The sequence below is a fragment of the Plectropomus leopardus genome, chromosome 7 (assembly GCF_008729295.1).
Source record: "Plectropomus leopardus isolate mb chromosome 7, YSFRI_Pleo_2.0, whole genome shotgun sequence".
In the NCBI taxonomy this organism is placed as follows: domain Eukaryota; kingdom Metazoa; phylum Chordata; class Actinopteri; order Perciformes; family Serranidae; genus Plectropomus; species Plectropomus leopardus.
In genome coordinates, this window is record NC_056469.1 from 29,852,535 (window position 1) to 29,880,016 (window position 27,482).

At 41.1% G+C, this 27,482-nt stretch overlaps 1 protein-coding gene across 1 annotated transcript in view; it reads right to left on the minus strand.

Moving 5' to 3' along the window:
* Positions 1-27,482, minus strand: part of sv2a (synaptic vesicle glycoprotein 2A) — a 50,519-nt gene that overhangs the window by 11,544 nt on the left and 11,493 nt on the right. The window contains exons 2-4 of the mRNA XM_042489865.1: positions 15,337-16,132; positions 1,866-2,046; positions 564-715 (exon numbers count right to left, since the gene is read on the minus strand). Of these exons, the coding sequence (XP_042345799.1) occupies positions 564-715; positions 1,866-2,046; positions 15,337-15,946 (943 nt within the window). The 5' untranslated portion in view covers positions 15,947-16,132. The remainder of the gene's footprint in view (positions 1-563; positions 716-1,865; positions 2,047-15,336; positions 16,133-27,482) is intronic.

Genomic DNA, 27,482 nt, shown 5'->3' on the forward strand with positions numbered 1-27,482 from the left:
GCGAGAAGCAGCCAGCTGACATGTATTTTCCAAAAAGTTCGGACACCCCTGGCTGCACCCCCTGCTTTTTTTTGTATCAAATATTTATGCATTTCTCACACTGCACTGTAAGTTTTTATCTTGTTTTTTATACTTGTCTTTGTCTTGTTTTTTCAGTTCTCTAGGTCTTTAATGGCATTTGTAATTGTATTTAAATGTCCTTTAATAGTGCATTTCTTTTGCACTTTGTCTTGTTGCTTTTAATGTGTTATGTAAAGCACTTTGAATCGCCTTGTTGCCAAAATGTGCTGCATAAATAAACATGCCTTGCCTTTTGTTTTTTTCATATATTTTGTCAAGTACAAATACCTCAAAATTGTACACAAGCAGCCTACAGTATTTGTGCTGATCTACTTAGTTACTTAACACTGTCAAACAGAAAGAACCACGGCATCTTATCTCCACATTTGGAGATGGTTAAAATGGCAGGCTGTTTATCTAACTGACTCACACATGAACAAACAGGCGCACATATTGCCTGAGACAATGATTTCCTGACTGACTGATCTGTTTGTTTTCCTCACCGTAGTGTGGGATGATGGCCCAGGCCATGGCGGAGGCGTAGATACCGCCGATCATCCAGAACATGCAGAGCCAGCTCAGATGCTCTCCTCGCTTCTCCTGGGCCAGGAACTCAGAGTAATAGGAAAACACGATGGGGATGGAGCCGCCAATACTGTGGAGTAAAGAGGGAGGAAGCAATTAAAAGAGAAAGACAATTAAAAGTCGGGATCCAAAAGGAGGAGAAGCAAATGGTGGGTGAGATAAGAAAGAGGAGAAAGCGAAGAAGGAAGGCAACAGCGACACAGATAACAATGGTAATTTAAAAAGGTTGTAAATAGAGGGAAAAAAAGGAATTAGGCAATTTTGTAAAGAAAGAAAAGAGTTGAAAGAAAACTATACAACAAACAGAGGGAGGAGTGAAAAGCAGAAAGAAAAATGCTGACTTAAAAGAGAGGGATTTAAGAAAAAGCAGCAGGAGAGTGTGAGATATAAAAGACAATTGAGCAGCCTTGTAGTTGGTTAAGAATAAAGATTTAAGTCTTTAAAAAAAAAGCAATAAAATCCCAGCTGACTGCAATCAATGGCACAATCTTTATAGCCTCAGGATATGTTCCATCGCAACAATTTACAGTCCGACTGATGGGAACTAATGGCAGGAACACATTCAGAGCTCTGCAGTCAAACAGGGACAGAGACTGTCAAAACAATGACTCGATATGAAAAAAGTTTACCACACTGCAAATGGCAGCAACATCCATAATGAACAGGCCAGTGGTTCCCAACTGGTGGCTCGCAGGTCCATTCTGAATGGACCACAATTCACTCATGACCATGTCAAGTGAAAAGCACACCTTATTTACTTTAGTAAAGGGAATTTGCAGAACAAAGCTTTTATTTTGACGTAGAGTTTACTGCTGTAGAGCATGAGGTTTGCACTTAATTCTTGCAATAGGATTTTTTTTTTTTTTTAATTTTAAGCCCACATGTTTTTACATGATGTCAATGTGGTACTTTCTCTTATGTGCAGACTTTGAAATAATGATGAGGGAGAAATCTGGACCCAGTGGCTGGACCAGTTGCAAACGACTGATCCAAAAGCACATCCCAACACCTCACTGCAAAATAGCTCCTGAAACGTAGTGAACCTTTACAGACGTCCAGGTATCTGAGGATGGATTTCATTAAGCAGCAATATGAGAACAGTATTTCTTTCTGTCCTCTGACATATGGCATTGCTCCTCTTGTCAGGTCGACTGATGTGCCACCGTGGTCGTGACTGTCTCATTTCCAGCTCTGCCTGTGTGACTCATCTGTCTACTTACCCCACACCAGAGGCCAGGCGGCAGAAGAGGAAGGAGACGTAGCCCTGGACGAAGGACGAGAAGAAGGCAAACACGCTATTGATGGAGAGGGAGATGAGGAGGGTCTGCCGTCGGCCGATCCGATCAGCCAAGCCGCCCCACACGAAGGCCCCGACCATCATCCCCAGGTACACGATCAGACCTGGAGGGAGGAAAAGAAAGCCGTGGAAGAAAGAAGAGAGGAGAGAGGAATGGCAGGGGAGTGTGAGGGGAATAGATAATGAGGAAGTGAGAAGACAAAGGGCATGATAATGAGTTATTATTCATCAGTAAACTCATTGATATTACTTCTCGCCCTTTCTTTCACTCTCATTAGATTTCCAGTGTCCAGTAAATTAGCTCATTTGGCAGCATTATTAGACTACTGAAGTATTTTGCATAAAGAACCAAACAGAAAAACAGCATAATCATCTGAGCAACATATACCACCACAGCAGAGGGTGGCAAAGCCCGCTCAAGTCTTCAGCTCGTGCTGCAGCTAGAACGAAGCAAGATAACCAGCATTTTAACCTCTTTGCTTTGGCTTTCTGCTGGTTTTAGGATAGATTAACATTTAACTCCACAGCAAAAGTCTGGGGATCAAAACGTCCCCAGAAATACGCTGCACAGCACTCAGATTAGCAAAAAAAAAATCTGTCTATCTCACTTAACTAAGGGGTCTCTGACTGATGATTCAAATCTCTGACTTTAAAGGGTCAGCCCTACCAACTATCTGCAGAAGTTGGTTATTCCTCAATAAATATAACTCCAAACATCTTGCAGCTTCTGTTATTGTGGGTTTTTTGCATCAGAAACATCCTCATGCCTCGAGCACTTGACACAACAAAACCTGAATATCATGGAGAAACCGTTCTCTTCCATGTCAGAGTCACTGCCCGAGAGCAGACAGGCTGATAACAGAAACAAACGGCGCCGTTGTCAACCCTGTCTTCTGATTTGAGGTGCGAACATGATTCACATGAACTTATCCAAGCCTGCCTCTCTCTGTCTGTCTGTCTCTAGCTTCCTGATCCATGAGGCGCCCACACACACACACACACATGCATGCACGCACGCACGCACAAAAAACACACACACCAGTTGCTCGCTTGCAATGACTGCCTTATTGACAACCTGTCAACAGTCTCCACGCTCCCTGAGCCTGCAGTGACACAAGTTATTGGTGCGATCACTCTGGATGAATAAGAAGCAAAGGGGCCTGTGTTCAGCCTTGACATCTGCATTTGAATTTCAGTTCACTGTACAGAAGAAGCTGTGAATCTACATGTTCTTGTTAATAAACAGGTAAATTAAACCCAGTGTGTTCCGCATGAAGAAATCAATTTAACTGCCATCTTGTGCCAAAAAAGACCTAATTACTGAAATAATTACAACACCAAAAAAGTCAAAACATTTTTTTTTAAAAAAAGGGAAATAAGAAAATGACTCATGTTATCAAAATAGTTGCCAATTATTTTTCTGTCATCCGGTGAATTGATTAATCCGCTTATTATTTCAGCTGTACTTGTACAAACTGTTGGGTTGTTTCATTTATAACAAAACATCATATTTTATAAACTCTTTTTTTTTAATGCAAACAAATTAATTTGTAAAGTAACTCGTAACTAAAGTTGTCAGATAAATGTAGGGAAGTAAAAATTTCAATATTTCTCTCTTAAATGCAGTTCAGTAAAAGTAAAAAGAGGGATAAAAAGAAAAGACTCAGTACTTTTCTCCAAACTGGAGTTTGTTTCAGCCGTCATTTACTGTATATAATACACTGACTATGGATAAGAACCCTCTCCAACCCCAGTTAAAAAATCCCAAACTATCCCTTTAACTGTCTTCACTTTCCTTCACTTTTTAATGGCCACTAGAAGAGAGTCAGACAGGCGGAGTTATTATTTTAACTGTGTTCAATGTTGTATGCTTCGCTGGTTTTAATGACCACTTAGCTGCTTTTTACCTCAAACAATCGAGGAGACAAGCAGCAACAACCAGAGCACAACTTGTTTCTCCACCTGATGGGAATCTCTGCAAAACAGCTGATAGTATTTGCTGCAAATGACACTATATCAGCCCTGGCTTTATGTTGCTAAATGGTGTGAACGAACCAGACAGAGGAGCCTTCATGGGGCTGTTTATTTAGGCAAGAAGACAAAAGAGGACGCCTACATGGGCTTTAAACTGATCTCATTGGATCAGATGGGATCATCCATCACAGAGTCTAACAAGCCGACTGCTGGGATGATGAAGGTGGACGCAGATTTATAATACTGAGGGAGAAAAAGCCAAATTTAGCACTGAGGATGTTCTTGACTTGGAGTAACACAAAGAAGGGTTTCCTTTTATTTTGGATGAAAAGACCTGTGAATATTGATAACAGAATGTGTGTGACTCCCTCTCTCTCTGTGTGTCCTCCGTGTGTGTGTGTGTAAACACTGCAGTGAAGAAGATGACTTTTATTCGCTTGTTTGATTGATTGCAGAGGATTCTTTGTGTGCATATGTTTCCATACATGATAGATGATGATAGAAAATGAGTGTGTGTGAATATGTGTACTCCTGTGTTTCACTATCTCCATGTTCTCATGTACTGTAAGTGTGTACTTTGTCTGTGTGTGGGTGGTGTGTGCTTATCTGCATGCATTTCACCCTGGCAGGGCAGAGAGACGGCTGTGAGCCGCTTCTCCTGACAATTCAGCTCCCAGCGGGAACAACACGCCAGTGATGATGACTGGGCTCAATTGCTGTCGCCGCAATGCAGCAGCATCGAGGTAGAAGAACTGACAGACAGACGGACAGAGAGGCACAGTGACCAGGATGGGCCATACAGTGATCTTCTCAAGCCTCCAGATAAAGCCGAATTTCCACCAAAAACACTTGGTATAGTACCTTTAAAACCAAAAGTGACACGTACGAACAGGTACCTAGACTCTAAATCTGTTTCCGTGTGGGCGGGGTTTGTTGACACTTGCTGCTCTGTCCAGCAGCACTCGATGTACATTATTTCCTTGTTCATTCAAGTCTGCACCCCAATTATAGTCCACAGAACGTAGCTGCACGCCGACATTTTTAGTTCACAAAACATCAGGCTGGAGTGAGAGTCGAGCCGAATTGAAGTGACCTGCTGGTGGAAACGCAGCTCGCTGCAGTCTGGGAGTCTGGCTGCTGCTCTGACCTGTCACACCTTTCAGCACTCGCTGTAACCGGATCATTATCGCTCCCTCCTTATCTCCCTCTGTCGTCACATTCGGCTGGCTCAGGTCTCGCTCTGTGTGGCTTGTTAGCAGCTGCTTTTGGCTCAAGGATGAATTACACTCCGATTAATCTCATTTGTCTGAGGGGCAAAGTAATTGATTGGGAGTTGAGGCAGAAGATTACATACAAATGAGAGTGTTGTTAACTGGTTCTGACTGGTGTTTATAGAAGAAAAACTCCACCCTCAGCCCTTTCTCATTCCAAAATCGTCCAATGCTGCTGCTTTTGCAGAGTTTTTATTGTAAGATCCTGAAACCAAAAGCTACCATTTGTGTTCACATTATTTGCTGCTAGATGACATCAGCTAAGAACACGGCCAAACAGACTTGTTCGTGGTGCTATTATACGCTGCTGGACAGAACCTGTTGCGTCCACATGATATGCTGCTGAATGGTGTCAGGTTGAAACGCTACTGGTAATGATATAATAATAGGAGAGCAAAGGTCCCTATAGTGCAGTCCGGTGTTGGCTTCTTGTCTAAATGTGATTTTTTTTTCTACACCTAACTACATGCCTTTGTTGCCTAATCCTAACCATCCATCTATCCATTATGTGCATTTGTTGACATCACGGTAGCCCAATCCCAGAACATCAACAGCAGACACAGAGCGATACCTAAAGCATAATATGTAGACACGGAAATTCACTGCAAAGCGTAAATATGTGACAACTTTTGATGAGAATGTGTTGCCAACTCAGACCGAAATCTGACTGGTGCCAAGCAGGCTAGAAGAAACATCCATTTGTAACATGATGCTGCTTTAGTCAGTGCTTTTACCAGTTAAAATCACGAGGTCTGTTTGTTTTGGAAGAAAAGAGACCTCTGTTATTAATTCGGCTCCCAGTGAAAACCTCCTGAATGATTAACAAAGTCTGAATTCTAACCAGGAGAAATTTCAACTGGTTGATATCTGCAGTCCTCACTGCTGAATCTCCCCAAATCTTTCACACTGGACATTTAAGCCACTGTTTTTTCCTTCTTTAGTATCTATAGTGTTTCATATTTATTTACTATGACCTCCAATGCAATGGTACACCCAACAGTAAAGTGTAGACCTGTGCAAAATTGCAAACAACTCCTGATCTCTCTTCCATTCTTTAATATTTAATGAGATTTGCAATGTTGTGAAATACTGTAACATATATACCTAAATAAGTCATAAGTCAAAAAAGAGAGGTGAGCAGGATGAGGAGTGAGAAGATGAGAGAGGAGGAGCAGGAGCCTTCAGACAGCTGAGCACCTTGTCACTCTGGAGAGGAAGTGGGGGGAGGGGAGTACAGCGAGCGAGAAAAAGAGAGAGCGGGGGAAAAAAAGGAAGGAGGAGGAGAGGACGGTGGCCAGTCTGCGCTGTGACAGAGCTCCCATAGGCCGCAGGGTAGTGGGTGTGTGAGTGTGGTGGATGTGTGTGTCTACATGAACATGGAAAGAAAAAAAGTGTGTGTGCCACTGCAGGGTTGTGTGTCTGCGTACATGAGTGAAGGAGGGGGGCGGGGGCACTATTAATAGCCGGTTTTCCCTTTCTGCCAGAGTGCACAGGGCTGTTTGAATGAGCCGGGGGGCCGAGGCTCTTCAGCACCGGAGGAGAATGCAGTCCCTCATCAGTAGACTTGGCCAGTCAGCCATCTCACTCCTCACTGCTAACCACCGAAAGCTGCACATGATATAAAGCTTTTACAGCAGCAGCAGCCTCACCCTGTGACAGTGAGCACTGTGATATGAACACCAAACACTGCAGAACACATCCTCAAAAAGGTGGAATTAACTTAAAATAAGCTGCTTGGATGAAGCTTTATTTGGCACATGACGTATATAACACCCACAATTCACCTTCACTGGTGGTGCAACACTCCTTTTACTGTTTGTCATTTTAAGGGAACAGTGTGTCAAATTTAATTGGATTTAGGGCCATCTAGCAGTGAGGACTGCAGATTACAACCAGCTGCAATTTCTTTCGGTTAGAATTACTTCAGTGTTCACTGTTAAGGTTTTAACCGGAGCCGAATTATCCACAGAGGTCTCTGCCTTTCCAAAATAAACAGACCAGGTGATTAAAAGCAGTGAAAAAACTGAATACATCGGTTCACGTTACAAATCAGTGTTTCTCCAATGCTGTTTGGCATTTCAGAGACGGGCTGTCAGCCCACCACCTTTTTTCTGATCCAGATGTTCGAGAGCTTTTGAAGGGGAGCCGAATTATCCACAGAGGTCTCTTCTTCTCCAAAATAAATTGAATAGTTGATTTAAATCGATAGAAACACTCAACAAAGTTGTTTTACGTTACAAATCAGTGTTTCTCCAATGCTGTTTTGCATGTTGGAGACTACGGTTGTAAATCGCAAGCACTTTCCTCCATCGATCATTAGTAAAATTAACGATCGATAAATCAATTAATTGTTATTTGAAAAAAATAAAAACATGAAAATTTGGTTTTTTTTCACACAATATCAAATGTGATTTTCCCCAAACAAAGCTTACAGCAACATATTGCATAGAATTTGATAGAACTGTCAATGCCAATCGATTAATCAATGACATTTCACACGTTCGACTAAATTAATAACGCAAGATCCACATGTTCAGGAGATTTTTACTGGAAGCCTAATTATCCAAAGAGGTCTCTGCTCTCCAAAACAGATGGACTCGGTAAGTAAGTAAAAACACTGCAGCAGTTGACATTGAATGAAATCTGTGTTTAATGACGTTCTTGTCGCAGACGGGCTGCTAACTATGGTGGCTCATATAAAAATGCAAATGGTCCTATCTAGATCGGTTGTTTGAATTATTGTTCTGGAGAAACATGGTGGTGCAAGGTGGCAGACTCTATAGATGAGGACCTGCTTCCTCCTATTTTCAGGTGATTATACACTAAAGGAAGCATACTTATTATATTATATTCAATTTCTGCCAATATATCCCCTTAAATCAAAAACGGACATCTAAAACAAGTAGCTCTTTTTTATGTGGTATTTAAATGCATGCAGTGCCTAATTTCTGCCAATATATCCCCTTAAATCAAAAACGGACATCTAAAACAAGTAGCTCTTTTTTATGTGGTATTTAAATGCATGCAGTGCAAATGATCTAGATTTGTACTCTATTGATAGGCTTTATTATTTTTCAGTTATCTTGATAAGAGTATTAGCCAATCACCTTAAATGCAAATACATTTTTTTTAAAAACATGTTTTTTGTAACTTTTTTATCAAAAATAATCCAATGTCTGGAAGCATCCTTTAAAAAAACTGCAGAAATTCAAATCCTAAAACTTTTAAGTCACAGTCTGACAGTTCTATTACGACGTTAATGTCAACACAAAAAAAAACAATGAAACCATCTGTTCCCCAATAGCTTACATATTTCTTTTCATATATTAGCTGAATACTAATATCCAAGCTTAATAACATGCACTTTTTTTTTCTTTTTTTTTTTTTTACAGTTTCCTCTGCCAGCATCTCCCACAGGTACCAATAAATCAAGCAGACACAGGTTGTTTTCCCATCCTCTCATCCCATCTGTCTCACTTCATCCTGGATCTCAGCTCTTAATTCTATGCACATTAAAATGCCAAGGAGAATTTATGACACTCAAAGGTTTCCTTTAGCCTCTGGAGCAACTGTGCACACAGCAAAGATTATAGCTGCAATCATGAGCGGTGTACTTAACAGGCCCAAAGTGTCAGGGCCCCCCCTTGTCTTCACCTGCAAAATATCACTTAAATTAACACGTACTGACCAGGAAGAGACTTAAAAAGACCACAAAGAGTTGCAAAGGAACTGCAAAGAGACACAAAATTACCTTGATGAAACAAAAAGACTTCTGAATGAAATAAAATAGACCTCAAAAAGACACAAAATGACTACAAAATGACCTCAAAGAAACTAAAAACAACCACAAAGAAATATAATTGCTCTAGACACACAAAATTACCTGAAAGAGACACAAAATGACAACAAACACACACAAATTACTATAAAGAGACCCAAAATGACCTTAAAAAGACAAGTGATGAGACACACACAACCAAAAAAGATACACAATGAAATCAAAGAGACTCAAAACAACCACAAAGAAGTTAAATAACTCTACAGTTTAAGTGTTGCTCCTCTGTAGGAGAGGTGGTGGGGCCTTTTGGGGCCCGCTGTCTTATAATCCGCCCATGGCTGCAATCTCCTGAAGAATAATGAACAAAAGTGTGTCTGAAAATATCAAAAATAATTACATGTTTTGGGGCTATACTGTAGATATTTTTCCTTCCATCAACAAAACAGTCACAGCAGGCAGAGTACACCAGAGGCTCAACAGTGTGAAAAAAATCTTGACATCACAAATATGCTTATCCAGCGCTTTTCTAGAAACCTCCTTCCAGAGTTGCTGCGTGTTACAAACCCCAGTTTCTCCTTCACGTTATGGCTAAACAACCACGCTGCAGATGCAACCTCCGCTGCTTCACAACAAGGACGAATCAATGACAAACACTGTGCTTCTCTCTGCTGCCTGTGAAAGTGTCTCCTTTCACTCAGCATGCAAAGACACTGCACCACAAGCATCACTGCTGTCACTGCTGGGGCTTTCTGCTTTTAATTTTTTTCAAATTTCTGCGTTGCTTGAAACATGCTATGTACATGGGATCTGAGATGTGCTTTTACAAGACGCCTTAGCAAGTCAAAAAGGAGAAAGAGTGATTTTTTTCGTGGATGGAGGCTAAATAGCAGGGATATATATGCCTCTGAATCCTCTTTTGGGTACATCTGAATGCTTTCTGCTGTCAGTGAGTAAATATTCTGCAGGCGATTACCCCTCACACATGTGCAGGTGTTCTCTGTCACACACAGCGCAGTGCAAACACACATACACGCGATACACGATTGCACCACAGGGCATCAGGTTAAAGTGGCCAGCACTATGACGGCAGAGGAACTATATTTGCATCATGTGGAGAAAAAGAGGGTGACGTTGGGGGAGGGGGAAGAGGATACAAGGAATCATGGGATGCAGAGAAGCATGAGCAAAGGATGCTCTCTAGCATGAGTCAGGCGTGTTGCGTAACAGCGAGGGGGGAGGGGATCAGGGGCCGGTCGTGTCTCCCTACTGGCTCCCCCCTGGCATGACACAAACACAGAGAGAGGGGAGGGAGGGAGAGGGGTAACCGAATATATTGACTTAAAAGTAATGCAACCCTTTCAAGTCCTCACCAAGAAAACAGCACTGTTTTTCTTTTCATTTTTATGTCCTTGGGGAAACATCTGAGGTGAGAAATAAGCAATGCAGTAACAGAATCTTAATTTATATTTTGATCAGTGCTGCCTAGTTTGACCGTTTGACCACAGTTTACAAGCAGTGATCGACATGATTAATAGCTGTGTTAGAGACTTTTTAGGAGGCAAAGGGGCCGGATTTTTTATATATATATATATATATATATATATATATATATACACATAATATATATAAAGAGGGGTCTGAGGAGTCTGAGGGGTTCTGAGGAGCCTGATATTTTGTTATATATATATATATGTGTGTGTGTGTGTGTGTGTGTGTGTGTGTGTGTGTGTGTGTGTATATATAATAAAACTCCATTTAACACAAAAAGTTTTTTACGCACACATGAGGTGGTATTTCAGGTGATCTGAAAAAGCCATATTTAACAAAACTGCGATTGAAACACTTTTTTGCTTTTATAGGTCACATGAAAGGTCAATGCAGCCATTTGGTAAAACATGATTTCATACTTGAAATGAAATCATACACACACACACACACACACACACACACACACACACACACACACACACACACACACACACACACACACACACACACACACACACACACAGAGCCCTCTTGCCTGGAGCCTGAACTGAAAAACAAACTATTTAAAGACACAGCAACATCTAGTGGATATTTTAAGCATATAACATAACTAAACCAAATGGTAGAGAAGGCTCAAACAGGTTGAGATGAATTCAACACATTTTTCATTGAGATATAGTGACTCAAATGTGCTCTAAGAAATTAGTTGAGCAGGATGTTAGAGGGGTAAGTACAAATTTTAGCGAGTTATATTTGATTATTACCATTTCATTAGACTTTTTCACAGCTACACTACAGAGGCAAATATTACTTTAATGTATACTTTTTTACTTTTGGAGTTACAGCAGTACTATTATTGTTACTGCTGCTGCTTTCACTGTTATTTTGTCACCACTAGAACAATGCAATCCCACACACAGTATGAGTGCACTTATGCATGCAAATTGTTATGAATGTATGAGCAGACAGTCAAACTCACACACAGGCTGGTCACTGTATGTGTCAGCAGTGCAATCCATACCTTGTGCTGTGCATGGACCACAGGGAAAATCACACATCCCAGTAACCAATTAAAGGCATGGATGCCTGCCAAATGTAGCTGTGTGTGTGTTCCTGTTTTCCCTTATTACAAACAGAAATCTGCACAGTGCTACTACAGAGCACTCTCACTCCCAGCTCATCAAATATGGCAAACATGTCGGGCAGCAAAGGAGAAAGTCGGGTGATGAAGCATAAAGAGCAATAAAGTCCAGATATTACTGAGGGCAGCGAAAAGTTTTGGGTCGAACAAACACAAGACTTTCAACCAGGAGACTGCTGTTCATGTCCCGTGACCCAAAAATAAGCAATTTATCTTTACTTAAATACGCAAGTCAACTTAGACTATATATCATACTTGACTTATGATAAGTAAGTATTGTAATTAACTTACGTCATGTAGCCTATGTAAATTAATAAACATATTTATTGTAACCCAAACTAGGGATGTAGATTGATGTTCATATTGCTTTCGATAGCCTGACACCCTTAAAGCAGTAATTAACTGGGAAGAAAAAAAGCAAAATGACATGCAATACAGCAGGTCTTATTTTTCGTCTGGTGCTCCATTGACTCAAGCTTTAGCACCTCATTTGAAAGCGGATCCATTTAGGAAGGGTGAAATTTTAATGTTGCATGATGTAAATTTCTTTACGTTTACATTTATTTGGCTTTGCTGACAGTCGGTTTGTATGTTAACATGCAGACACATTCTAACAAAGCTAACAACAAAGAGGGGTTGTGGCTCAAATTAAGCCACTCACTCACCAGAGCAACTTGGGGGAGATTGGAGGGTGTTTCCATAAGAAGTTCCCAAACCTAATCAGAATTTTATTTTAAAAAGACATGCAAGTGAAGAGTGGAAACGGACACATGCAAACCTGACACTGGAGGGGTATGTAGACCGTCATAGTTTGAAGCTTTGGGCCACTGAACAAGCTGCCATATTTGACAAGTTGGTAGCAGGAATATGTTGGTGATTTCTAAACAATAATAGGGGTGTACCCTTCTAGTTCTAAAGGTCAGACAGAAAAACAGGCATGGGCACAGCAGACACCCCCCTCACTGACGCAGTACTGCAGCTCACTGACCAGCAGCAGCAGCAGACTCTTGTACCAGAGCTGGAAAAGAACACAGTGTACCCAACCAGCAAACTTTCTTTATCGATGGTTATAAGAAAATCTAAACTCTTGATCTTTTGCAAAAAAAAAAGAGTCTGAATTGATCCTGTAGAGGATGACAATTAGAGCTGCAAGGAGGCAGCTGTCAGCATAAGCGTTCAACGATATCCTTCCAGCCAGAACAAGCACCCGAATCTATGATGTCCCAACAGCACTGACACTCAATACACAGGCATCCCCATCTACAGGGAAACAGTGTTCATCAACGTGGCAGCAGTACAGCTGAACAATCACACAAAAAAACTGAGTGCACTGCAAATGAAGTCATCAGATCTCATCTGACTCATTCAAAATAAATAACAAAACTGTAATTTTAGATCAAGATCTTGTAAAGTAAATTTCATTCATTCATTCATTCAACTCTGCAGAACTTTTGATCAAACTTGTCATTTTTTTTTATTTACGTAAATCTGTTTTTTAAAGTTTGGATGATTTGATTTCAGCTGCACTATCAAAAGTCAAACAGTATTAACGGATGATGCTATCAGTTGTATTAGCCTGCTGTTCGTTCTAGATTAGCATATGAGCACATTTCAGAGTGTAAATAAATGTCTGCCTCTGTGAAGAATATTTAGTATATTTCCCAAACCACAAAAGACTAGAAATGAATTTCGCATATCCTTAAAATCTTCCATACATGTCCACAGGGCTGGGGAACTTATGGAGTTTTTACATTTGGACAAAATAAAGAGTACGCTGGGTGACTCTACAGATTAGTAAATTTTATAGGACTTGGCGACTATTTCTGATATATGAAAACAGTTAAACTGTAAACTTTTTGATATCTGATCCTTATTCAAAGCAATTACAATGCTTTTAGACAACTGTGACTAATGTTGACATCTATTTTTTATGTGAATAGTATTTTATTTATTATTACTATTAAATGTTTGCAATTAAATATATTAAATTCAAGTCAATTCAATGTAAACATCTTTTTGTTTGTATGAATGTGTCTTTAGAGTTTGATTTATTTTGCTTTTCCCAAAGTCTAGAAGGTTTTTTCAGTTAACCTAAATGTTTTTGTTCATACCTAGTTTTAGTTTACTTTATATCTAAGTTCTTTACGTAAACTGAACAGTTTGAATTTGTTGTCCCCAGGAAACCCCTGGCCCTTGCTGGCGGTGTCCTTGCTGGGCAGCCAATGACAGATGGCGAGGCAGGTTTGGACCCTGATTGGACATCTGCCCTGAGGGTAGGAAACGATCACGAGGTCTTTGTGTTTCTGTATTCTGCGCGGTGGGCAAAGCAATCGGCAGGCAGCGTATACTATGAGGAGGCAAAGAGAAGGAAGACAAATAGACTACAGGGTCATACACTCACACACAAACACACACTGTCCAGTTAGAAATCAGCTGAAGTGAAGCAGAGAACTGAGAGGCTGAGAGTTCGATTAAAATTCTGCTGCCGTTCAGAGGCTGCACGGCCAGTTGAATCTTAAATAGCTGTAGTTCCTTTGCCAACGAGGCTGTAGAAAAGCAATTACTGGAGGATAAACTGCAAAGGTAACTGCCAAGATAAGACAGAGATAAAATGTGAAGCGGTGGAATAAACTCCCAAAGGAGGCCCAAGACAAGGAAAATTAACAGAAAAAGGACACCGTGGCAGACAGTAGATGAAATGAAAACAGTTGTTCATTGGCCAGAAACACAAGAATACAGGTACATTTACATGGACCCTAATATTCCACTAATAGTCAGAATAAACATAATCAGTATAAAAACAACTCATGTTAAAAACAATCAGAAGAGACTAACCCTGAAGATATTTTTAATCAGTGAGCCTTGATAATCGACTCAAAAGGAAGATATTAACGCCTGATAATCATGGAAATTTGATTGTTTTTTTTTCTAGTTGGGTAAAAAAAATTCTTTCTAGGCATATTTGTTCTAATCAGTTAATCATTGAGTCCAAGTGGATGTTTGCACCAAATTATAGATATTACATATTTCGTTCACAAGAAGTAGGTGGATTCATAGCCACAGTGACTTTTAACCTTTGACCCTCAAACATCAAATTTCGATCAGTTTATTCTTGAGTCCAAGTGGACATTTGTGCCAAATCTGAGAAAACTCCCTCAAGGCATTCTTGAGATATCATATTCACGGGAATGGGACAGACTGACTGACACCCTGAAAACATGATGCCTGAGACCGTGGCTTTCTTCAGATATTGCAAGAAAGACGAGTCACAGTGACCTTGACCTCTGACCACCAAATTCTATTCAGTTCGTCCATGACTCAAAGTAAACCTTTGTGCCAAATTTGAAAAAAAAAAAAATCAAGACAAGAATGAGGACGACCTGAAAACATAATGCCTCCAGCCACCACTTTCACAGGCGCGGCAACATAACATTATTGCTCTTCTAGTACTCCCTTCTCTTCTCTACTCCGTTCTCTTTTGCTGTTTGGGCGGAACAACTATGTGCCGGTTAAAGAAAGTTATATTCTGATTAAATGGTTTGGGGCATGAGAAAGCACATCTTATCGGATCATTTTATTCAGCGTTCATGAAAAGTTCAAAAGTTAAAAGTTTTAATCTCTAATCAGAACAATTTCAATCAGATTGAAGAAATATTGTCCATATAACCACAGCGTCCTCAAATGTGTACTACCTCCCACAATGTATTTTTAAAAAAATAATTAAATACTTTAAAGCTCTTACCCAGCATGCCCTTGTTGGGTTCAGATAGACACATATCCTTCTCTGCGCTGGGCAGCACGAAGCCGACTACAAAGATCTCCACGCCGTCCGCCATCAGCGCCAGCCCCAGGACAAAGTAGAGCGTCCACTGGAACTTTCCGTGGCCGCACTCCTGCAGGATGGTTTCGTACTGCTGGGCGAGCTCCTCCTGGTCTTTCCGCCTCTCGCCCTCATAAGCCGACAGATCCCTGAACTGCTGCGCCTGGGCGGCCGCCACCCCGTCCATGCTGCCAGTCTTGCCCGAGTCAGCCCTCGGAATACCCTGGTACTCCCCTTCGTAGATCTCATCATCCTCATCGTGTCCTTCGGTGGAGTCGCTGTGACCTTCATCATCATTGGCCCGGCTGTCATTGCGATAATATCCGCCAGCGTTGCTTGGCACGCCGCCGTAGTCTTCATCATCATCTTCCTCCTCAAAGCGTTTATAGGAGCGCTTGGTGTACTCGTCAGCCATTTTGTCCACACCGCGCCCCATCTTCTTGCCGACCTGTTTCTTAGCCACTTTGGCAATGTCCTTGGCGCCGCGGACAAAGTCTGAGCGGCCGTCTCTGTAACGCCCGTCGTCGTCCATCTTGGATGTGGAGGTGGTGGTCAGTTGCTGCTAGGAATGGGAGCTATCAGGAGCGGCCCAGGCACATGAGTGTGCAATGGGGATTTCTGTTAGCTGAGGAATTCAGCACCACGGACAGCTCCCTGCTCCACTGCACTGCTGCTGATGGACCTCTGGCCAGCGTGCACTCAGCTCGGACACCAAATCCTGTGGAAAAGCAGAGAAAACGGTTTGTTTTAGCATGATTGATCACACTGCATGTGCAGGAGAGACATTAATTGCAAGCACATTTCTAAACAATTTATCAGAGCCAATTTATGCTGAAGGACCACTGACACTCATGTTGTGCTGTTGCCATTTGCAGGGCGGGACACATCATGTGGCTCAGCACTAATGGCGAAGAGAGAAAAGGACGTGACAGCTTTAAGGTGCTGACATCTGAGTCTTGGAGCTCAGTGACCTATATTGACTGAACAGCAGTTATCTCACAGCTCTTTGCCCAGCCCAGCACAAATCACAGTGTGGCATTTACATTGTGGCACACCGCAGAGCCAATATATAACGGATCCATGCTGTGATGTGTCTCAGCATGTTAACAAGCTGGGCAGCAATGTGGTGCAGTATAGGTCGATATACATATGGAAAGTACAGTTACTGCTGGGGTTGGATTAAAAAACACTTTGTGAGCTAACGCCACAATTTATTGTTGGTAAGCAACTTAAAGGGTAACATCGGTATCTTTTCAAGCTGGATCATATTTTGTACATATTTTTGTGTCTAATGGAAACAGCAAAACAAAAAGGTCAGTCTCTTTAGGAATCCTTTCTATAAGTTGTCAGACACATGTCACATCAATCTGATCCTGTCAGCAGCACAAGCACTGACAGTGGACGTAAATAAACGATAAACGCTGTACAAATAATGAGTGGTTACATTGCAGCCTGGTTTGCCAGCTGCAGCGCTCATACTCAAGACTGAGAGAATTTTAACAACTGTTACCTTCAGTCACTTAGACACAAAAACATGAAAAACCACAGTCCAGTTAGAAAAACACAGAAGTTACCCTTTAATACCTGTGTCTCAACACCTTTTTATTTCATCTTCCTTCCTTCTAGTCTACCATCTTGTGTCATGACCCCTCCCTCCTGCTCTCACACAACCTCCTCCATCACTACTTTCAATTTCCTGTCTCCATTATCTTACTTCTCATCAAGCAGAGATGAGAGAAATACAGAAGAAGAAAAAGAGCCATTGTGAGTCTATCAGCAGGCCACCCTGCTCTTTTCCATGACACTTATGTCACTGTGACACTGCCCTTGTTTGTCTTGCTGGCGTTGACATGCTGCGCTACAGAAAGGCTGCAAGTCTTACAAGCGGGCCATGTTTAGAGACCTGCCTAACTAAAAATGGAAAAGTCTGAGTGTAAAAAAAAATCTGTGTTCATATGATAACATTGTGAAAACAATCCTCGTGTACATAGATCCGCAAAAACAACTGGAAGCACTGCAGTATGCATGACAAGCCAGTAGTTGTTGGTTTAACTTTGTTATGACACACTATAAAAGAACACCGCATGCCTGAGCGAAGTGCGGCCGCAGATCCTTTCTCACAGGATCCACGCATTGACAGTTTATACGGCAACAGAAGGGGTTGTTTTAAAAAGATTACACTCTGGAACCCAGTTTCAAAAGTTTGTGTTTTCAGGCCCCTAAATTGACAGGCCAAACCGCAACAAAAGTTTGACATTTCATGCAAGAACCGTTGCCGTGTAAACGACCCCTAAGAAATAACAATATTGTGTATGTAGTATTGCTTATAACAAGGCAACACTTGGCTAACAGCACAGCGGCTTCACAGCAACAAACCAAATACAGATTCAGTTTTCAAAAGGCAAATGACAGCAAATCTCAAAGCTTCCTCCTGCCACTGAAAAACACCTGTCCAGATGTGTTCAACAACAGCAGCCAAACACTGGTCTATATTTAAGATGTGCATCAGTGATGCTGAAGTTTAAACAGACTGTGTTTTATCTGTGCAGCAGACCTGGAAGTCATCAACTGTGCATGACGCACGGAGGAAACAGAACAGTCAAAAACACACACGGCGCATGTTTGCGAGCCATGTGCACAGCTGTTGAGTTCAATGATGCTCGTTGACATGTAGGCTGAGACTGCTGTGAAGCAAGAGGAGCTCAGGGAAGTTAGTTTGAAAATTGAGGGAAGAAAAACATTTTTTTTTATTATTGTTTATTATTTATCATTTGGAAACATCTGATGACTGTCTACACACTATAAATTTAGGGGAGGGAAAATTTCCATTTTTCATACATCAAGACATAAGTGAGTCTCCATATTTCATGGCCATTGCACACTTAATCTGAATATGTAACTTTTAGACACTTTTTTGATATTTTACTTTGAGGAATATGTTCTGAAACAAAACACATCTGTTGTATTAATTATGTTTTAATGAAATTATGATTTAAATTCACAAGACTGTCAAACTTTCTAGAGATTATAGCTTTTGCAACTCAATGCTAAGGATTTTATTCAGTAAATACCCAATTGCACATCCTGCTCTACTAAAGGCCGAACCTCCGTTTGACATCTTTAACGTCTCTAAGTTGAAGGATTGTTTACAGCTTGTCTGCCACAATAACACAGCTCCATCATGTTTGTGCTCATGAGACCAAGCAGTGACGATGTGCCCCCAGAGAGCGAGTCTCTGGGGTGCAAATGCAGCTGCAGCCAACACTGAAGTCCTTCTGGTTGCTTCACACAGTCTTTTGAAAAAGAGCAGCAGCAGCAGCAGCAGCTCAGCATGTGGGAGAGAGAGAAAATGTCCAGCCTGAGGAGCCGGCAGCATGCAGTAACACGACCGAAAACACAGGATCAATGCACTGCAGAGCAGTGTCAACCAACAGCCCAGCTGACAGAAGGAAATGTTGGCATCGCACATTTCTGCAAACAAATACGTTACAAACGTATCGTATTAAGGTTTCTAAAGTGATGATATGTTTGAGCTGACTTGTCATAGGGAGACAGAGGAGACGGCTGATGGTGTGTCACCTGGACAAAATGCCTGCCAAGCTGCAAACCACTGAAGAGCTCTGTTCGAGAGCAACAAATAACAAAATCAGTTGTGTCAGTGCTGTGTTTCCAGCTGCTGTTCAGCCAACAAACACAGGAGTTCTTTAGTGACCCATCATTGTGTTTCAGCTGGTATAATGCCACGAAAAGCAGCTGTTTTTTACCGACACACTGCCGCTTTGCCTGCTAGGATAGAGCTACGAAAAGCAGGTACTTTAGACAAAACCAAGCAGCAACATCCTTATTCACACTTTATTTTATATATTTAAGTATCGACATACTGTGCTATATTCTTACTCTCCGTGTATTTCTATTTCATATTTTTATATACTTGTTCTGGTACATATTTCTACTTGCTATAATTCTCATCGCTGGCATCAGAGCATCTGTAACACTCCACAATTTCCCAAAAAGTATTTCTGACTCTGATTTTCCTTCCTCTAACACATCTCTATTTAGTACCTGATGCTTCACATAACAGTTTCTCTGAGAAACCCAGATGCATGTGGAATAAGAAATACAATATCAAACTGCAGACAGTAGCAATAGGTGACACGTAAAACTTTTAATTTCACGGATTCTAAAGCGGAAACACAGAGTTTAAAATATTCCTTCCCTTTCTCAGCACACTGCCCGCAGTAATAACAAGGTGAAGGAGGTGATGCAGGAGCAATGCAGGCTAACATCTCAGTCATCCTCCATGTTTGCAGTTTAATAGCTACCCACCCCTCTCTCATGTGAGGACTGACGTCTCCTACAGAGATCAAACAACTGTATTCAACAGTGTCACACACAGATAAATGCAGCTTCTCCTTTCCACCCAGTAACTCCCACTTTTACCGTCTGAAATGTCCCCAGCAGCGTAATCAGATGTAGCTCCTATAAGGCTGAATCATAAATGTTAACTCTGTTGGGGATCTCTTTCCAACTGTTTACAGGGTTTAAAATTAAACCCTGTAAAAGTCTTAAATTCGCAGTTTTTGGTTACACATGACACTGTGCTGAGAGACTTGAGGCTAAAGCTAACAGGTCCCAGGTAAAAAAAAAAGTCACCACCAGATACTGAAAGACAAGAAATAAAGGCGCAGCAGTGCTCTTGTATTGCTCCTGCATTATAGTAATGGGTGGATTATAAGACAAAGGGCTCATAGCCACAGATATGCAAAGGGCCCCACCATTTATCCCACAGAAGAGTAACACACACACATTATTGTAGTTTAGCATCTCTTTGTATGCAGTATGCGTCTCTTAGGGGTGATTTTGTTTCTCTGTGAGGTCATTTAATTCTATTTAATTTAATTTTATTTTATTTTTAATTTCATTACATGTAATTTTATGTGATTTTTTGTTTTTTAAATTCATGTTTGTTTGTTTTTAAACCTGAAAGTTATTTTTTTAGGCTTTTATGGCCTTTATTTAATAGGACAGCTAGAAAGATGACAGGAAATGGGGATGAGAGAGGGGTGATATTCAGCAAAGGGCTGCCAGTCAGGCTCGTACAGGGGGCCACTGCGGCGAGGACACATAGCCTCTGAAAATGGGGCACATGCTCTCACTGAGCCACCTGGCACCCTGTAATTTCTTGGGCATCTTTGCAGTTTCTTTGCAACTCTTTGTGGTCATTTTGAGTCTCTTCCTGATCAGTATGTCAGTATGTGTTCATTTGAGTGACATTTTACAAGTGAAGGCCAGTGGATTTATGCAGTAAGAAACCTGTTTTTTCTAACATAACTTGTACTCCTGCATGATTACGTAACTTGTTAATTAAAATTCACCTCGGTTTTAGAAGTAACATGGCTGCTGCTTTAGCTAGCTGGTAGCAGACATGATGAAAGGAGCTACGTCAGACGCACAGTTTAATATAATTTTCATTAACTCCCTTTCATGTTGTGAGGATAAAAAGCAGCGACACACACGGTTTTCCTTTGAAATGAAATGCACGAGACAAAACCACTGTATCACACTGTATGTTCATGTTAATTTTGGCTTTTACAAACAGCATTGTGGTATTAATATACCCCCAGCGCTCTGTATTTTCTGTTGTCTTGTTGTCTAGGAAGTGATCAGACTGCACTGACAGTGTAATGATCAATAAATCAATGAGCCATGTAATTAATGTCAGGCACAATGGAGGCGCCATATTAAATTACACTGGGTAAGAGACAAATAAACTGTTGACCAACCTTTGTGACACTATTATCATTGTTTTTCCAGTTTAAATGTTTTTAACCTATTTGCAGAACAGTATTTTAGCACGATAATTTTATTAGAGAGCAAGAAAACGGCAGCAGATGTAACCAGAGAGGAGGAGGGAGGGGAGCAGGTGGTGGGAGGAGGCTGGAGGGTGGGAATCTTTGAAAGCTTCCTGCGTAGCCCCGGGGGTGTCGAACAGACACAGACTACTGCAAACCAACATCACACGACCCCAAGGTCTGCTGGGACGACTCCGTTTCTAAGAACTCGCTCAATGAAAGCCAGCTGAAACTAAAACCTATAAGAAGGAGGAGGAGGAGGAGGAGGAGGAGGAGGAGGAGGTTTACTCTGGATCTCCCCTCACTCTGCCTGTCAGGATTTGGATGGATAAACACAATAAATACAGAAATATAATTTTGCTTTTGATCAGCTGATGACGTCTTCTGATGACAGCTTCGACATTATGAAACCAGATGTTCAGGTTATTGTTATGAGTATTTAATTTAGTTTGTTCTGACTTCAGATTACAAAGATCTCAGAAACAAGAGTTTACACCAGTGGTTCCCAACTGGTGGGTCGTGGACCAAAAGTGGGTCAAGGGTCAACTCTGAATGGACCCCAAGTTTCTCCTAAGCATGTCAAGTTTGGTTTTTTTTTTGACCCTCCACAAAGCTACAATATTTTCCTCAAGTCTACCTGAATGTTTTCTTTATAAATTGCCCAAAATGTAGAGATAAAATATTATCCAAAAAAATATGTTTAAAGAAAAAAAATATGCAAAAAATTATCAGAAAGGCAATAATTTAAAAAACACACACAAAAAACACCCTGATTTTGTACAGCAGTTAACTTCGGTGCTAACTCCCTTTACTTTAATCATTGGGAGCTTGGCTCAGGTCTTGAGGAGTTAAAGCATTTATTCACAGACAAACAGCCTGTTTACACACTGCACTGCTACATCACTTCATAAACTGCTCTGCCTGCTGCAGCCTCACCGTCATCCTCACCAGCACAGACACACACATATTAAAGCATGCTCACATTATCTTTCTTACTCGCTCTCTGTCTTTCCACTTTCACAATATGGCACCGAAATGAGGCACCAAAATCTGTGTTATGATTCTATAAGAATCAGCGCCAACACTGTTTCAGCACCCAACCCTCAGCAGGAGCTTTCGCAGGTTGCTGGAGTGCATCAGTGACAAACATCTGGGGGTGAAAAAACACTTCAGGCTGAACTACAGGAACAAGCAGCTGGGGCTAAATCGATTTTTTCGTGTACATTGGTGACTGGAGCCTCACTGGCACTGCCTCTGGGTCTGCTCTTGCTCCATTTCTCACCTAATAATTGTTCAAAGCAACTGCTATAAAAAAATGTTACTTATTTCTTTGGATTTCAAGCCTCTCAAACTGCCTCAGGTCAGAGGCTTTGGATGGATTTAAGCAGAAATGACAGTTTCAGGCTGAGCTTAAATTATATGGGCCAGAGTAAAGATCTATAGTAACGTTTAGTAATCCATTTATCCATCCATCGCTCATTCTGAGTTCATTTTAAGAAAAAAAACCAAAACGCAGCTCTTTCGTTTCAGCAGTTTCTCACTCTGAAGCGCAGCGTCCCATCATCAGCAAATGTTGTGAAAGACATTTGGTGCTTTGTCACCAGCCTGGATATCGTCCCATCGTTTGCTCATTTTCATAACTGAGTGGCCAATTCATGATGTCCAAACAAGGAGATTCGACCATGTGGTGTCACGTATAGAGTCAGTGGGATAAATGGCAACATAGTCATATCAAATAAGCAATTGTTTTTGTATAAGTTGCTCAGCTTTGACTCACATATTGAACTGCTGTTACTTCAGTCTGTTGCTTTGTCAGTGAATGTGAAAAAAAGTTTAAAAATGAGGAATGTTTCGTTGTCGTGTCTACAAAATGTAAGAAAATTGTAAAAAAAATAACTGAAATAATTTCCCACAAACCAACCTGACATCTGCAACGATCTTTTTTGTCTCACCAACAGTCCAAAATCCAAAGATATTCCATTTTCCATCATGTATATCAAAACAAAACACATATGTATGGATTTGAATACTAAATCCTACGTTTTTTTCCTCCATTAGAAATTCCTAAATACCAAACTTCACATCCTCTAATCTACGTCTTGGAAGCAATTTTGGATGTGATTGCTCCATTAGGAATATATTAAAGGCTGTGTGAGCCACGACGGCTGTGCTTCCTCACTCCTCTCAGCTCCACCCTGCAGCAGAAAATTGGATTTCATGGCTCAAAAACAAACTGCCAAGAGAGCAGCAAGTGATAAAGTCAAACTCCAGGCTTTAAATCCACCGTCTCCTCAAGAATTTATGGGCGACATCACCAGCAGACACTATAACACTACTCCATGCTATGTTGCCAACAGACTGTGGTTCAGTAAACCTGCACTGCAGACAGAATGCATTAAATATCAGCTCTGTGCTGGGAAAAAAGGACACGACCTTGTGTGCAGTTTTCATGAATACACTGAAAAGGACAGAAAACCAGGCACAGGAGTGGTTTGTTTCAATATGTTTAAATGCACATCCTTCACAGAGAGCTGGTACACCATGAAAATACAATTCAGCAAAAGAATTAATCAAATTTGAACGATAGTTTATCTACATCGATTTTGACATTTACCCAGACTGCGCTGCTCTCATAAAATACAAATAATGACAAGGGCACAGAGGACGGTTTTACAGACGTGTAAATATGTCGTACACGCAGAACAGGTGGAGGTCGAGACTACTGTGTGACTGCCGATCACATTATCACTCCCCCTGTAACATGCACCAGTGTTTCCCACAGATTGAGAATCTATAGTCTTTTTTTACACAGAGATCGCGCTGTAGAGGCCATGGATTGTTAGAAAAGTTTGGATACAGCCATGGAGGCGGGGCCACGTTCATTCTTATGAGAACTGCTCATTAAGGCATGAAGCAAACAAAGCGCTTTTTCCAGGTATAAAATATCTGGAGCTATGGGTCCATGAGGCATAGGCACCGGAGGCAGCCGGCCAGCGGAGTGTGGCCAAGTTTTTTCCATATAATTAATAACAAATGACTAATAAATAGTAGGGCTGACAGTGTTAATGAGGTAATCGTGATGTGTTCACGGTCTGTACAAAACGTATTTGTTGGGTTTCTAAAAGGTTGTACTGGGCTGAGTTTTAAAACCAGAGTGATGATACTGATCATTTGAAGCTATTCAAATCCAGGAATCCAGTGGCATAACCATGTTATGCCAGCCTCTCAGGAAGAATAATGCTAAGTTAAGTCTAAAGTTTGGTGATGGAAAAACAGCATGGTCACTGTCCCTTGACCTCTGACCTCAATTTATTTGAATGACAATGGGTTTTGTGGGTATCCATGAGTCTCTCACTCTTTCTTTTTGCTGTTATTTGATTCCTAATCAACACAATCTGGTAAGAATTGCTTCACCTTGTCAATATGGACTTCATAACTGTTTTGTAATGTACAATTATGAAATTGAAAACGTGTTTAAAAAAATGTGATTAATATTGATTAACGACTGAAATTCTGCAATTAACTGGGGTTATACAAATTCATTGTTTGACTGCCCTACAAAAAACAGTAAATGATATTTTTCAGAAATCACAGAAGTGAAAATTGTAACATTCTAGCTTATCTTTATTCCAACATTGTTAAAAATCTTTTGTAAATGTACTATACCACATAGTGACTATATCATTACAATAAGACTAATTTTGAAGTTAGAGGTCAGTCTAATGTAGGTTGCATGTATTACTATTATTATTTTTCATTTCAACTGCATGTTGTAAAAGCCGTCTGAGGCAACTTTTTATTTGTGATGTTGGTCTTTATAAAAATAAAAACAAAAACTAATTAAATTGAACTGTGAATAATGTGCAGTTTATACCGCGGCTGCTTGTTCCTCCTGTATCACCGCTGCCGCACGGAGTTTGTGAGGCTGAAAATGAATCTGTATTTTCTGTCTCTAACTCTAGACATGATACAGCTGGAGTCCTCTACAACCATCATCTCGAAATATTCTATCTCTCTCTGAGCAGTCAGCCGATTGGTTGATCCTCCTTCGTCACCATGGTCACGACCTTTGTACAAGGAGACTCTTGAGAATCATCCGAATGCAACGAGGCAGCCCATCACCATCTGATTAGCCTTTCACAGGCCGGAGATACAGAGATGAGAGTGGGTGTTGGTGGTCTCTCTGCCTATGAATAACAAATACCTTCTCAGTGTGCAAATGTAGCGTTACTGTGCAGCTGCGGCCACTGTGTCACTGCAGTGAAAATATCACCACCATCACACACAATCTATACTGAATATACACGTCACAGTGGTGATGTCTTTGTGTGAAACTGGCAGCATAAAGGCTAAACGCTACAAGAAGGCTAAGAGAAAACTGATAAGCTCACAGTATAAAAAGTTATTGTGAAAAAAAAAGCATTTTTCAAACTGTTCTGGCATCTCTAATGAGGTGTAAATTGATAATAAATTAACAGTCAATGGGGGTTGGGGGGGCGAGCAAAAACCCCGGCTGTCGTTTGCTGCTGATGAAAGAGTTAATTATGTAATCCCATTTTCTTTTTAGTGAGCAGAAAAGATGCCAGAGGGACGAGAGGCCTCACACACTTTCACAACCACACACACACTGACACACGTGTAACATACAATGTGGCAGGCTGAAAGCATGCTAACAAAAGATGGCAGGGGAAAAACATGGGAGCCAAATGAATCGTGACATCTTGGAGATGTGGTCTGCGCTGCACCAAATAATCACACAGTTTTACACATCAGCTCAGGGTCCAGTCTGCCTCAGAGCATCTGGAACATGAAGGGTGCAATAGGGAATGAGCAGTTACTACCTAAAACGTCCCCTGCATTTATAGATGCAGTATAAAATATTTTTGTTGAATTTATTTATCAGCAGCAGCAGTTTGTCACCAGGCTGACTGACAGCAGATTCCAACTGGGCTTGGGCGTTATCACAGTATTACAGTATATCAGGAAATTCACAAATCACGACGTTGTGATTTTAAATACTGTCAAACGTACAGGCCCTCGTGTTCCTATTAACATCACACTGGAGAGGCTACATTGAGGATGTTTTGCATGCAGTGTGCATCATGTGCCCTGGAGGTTACACCCGGACCACACTGTATGCGTGAGCAGTACGTGTTCACATTGGCAACATTTGTTTGTTGCGGCGCTGCTGCAGAGCTGCCTTCTATTTGTTGCTACGGTATTTCCACAATTAAAGGCGCATACTCCACTCGTTTATAAAGCCATGCTAGCAAAAAAATCAGTAAAATTCAGTAAAATTCCAAAGTCTAGTGTCCAGTATGTCAGATTTTTCTCAACAGTCTCAACACTTAGTGGTGAGACAAACTCGTGCACGAAGCTCGGGCAGAAAGACGTTACAGTGTGCAGTTTTGTTTGGGTTTTCTTTAGATTATATTACAGTGGAGATTATTTATTTTTTCACTGAAGGCATTCCACTTGCCTGAACATCGAGTTTACTTGCCCTGAGATGTTGAGTCTTTTGACAGGAAAAAAAATGTTTTGGTGGAGACACAACGCTACCAGGTGGAGGGCACTCAGTGCTTTGTGGCAATTTAGTTAATCTCATAGACTGTATGTAAAATTGGACAACATGGATGTTCCCCCAAAGTATAGCTTTTCAGTCTCAATCACCCCCTGGTGTCTGTCTGCAGTATAGGTCATAAAGCCTGCCCCTCCATGTTAGTGAAAGGAATATAGGTCAAACTAAAAACTCAAAGCACACGCCAAATACATTTTTCCCAAAGTTGGTTTCTGTCACTGAAGCTAGTTCTCATCCCCCAGATGTTTGCTCAAATGATCGTTTTTATGATTAGCTTGGTTTTATTTTTAATTCAACAGATTTTCTGCCATGTGCTTGCATTCAATGGAGCGGCTCACAGTAGGTCGGGCAGGTGTTTACACGGTTACTGCGCAGACTCTGGCTCTGAATGACGTCACCAGCGCAAGATGGTATCCAGGATACAGTAGCTTCACCTAAGCATAGCAGAGGGTAGTGGAGGCACTTTGTCCATCTTTATATACAGTCTACGGCTAATCCAGAGATACTGTGCAGATTTTTTCCACCATCCTCAAATTGATTGGTTGGAAAGTAAGTTGAATTTAAGTCCACCAAGATTATTGTTGGTTAAATACGGCCCTATTGTTTTGTAACTTGGGCGAACTGACCCTTTAAATCAG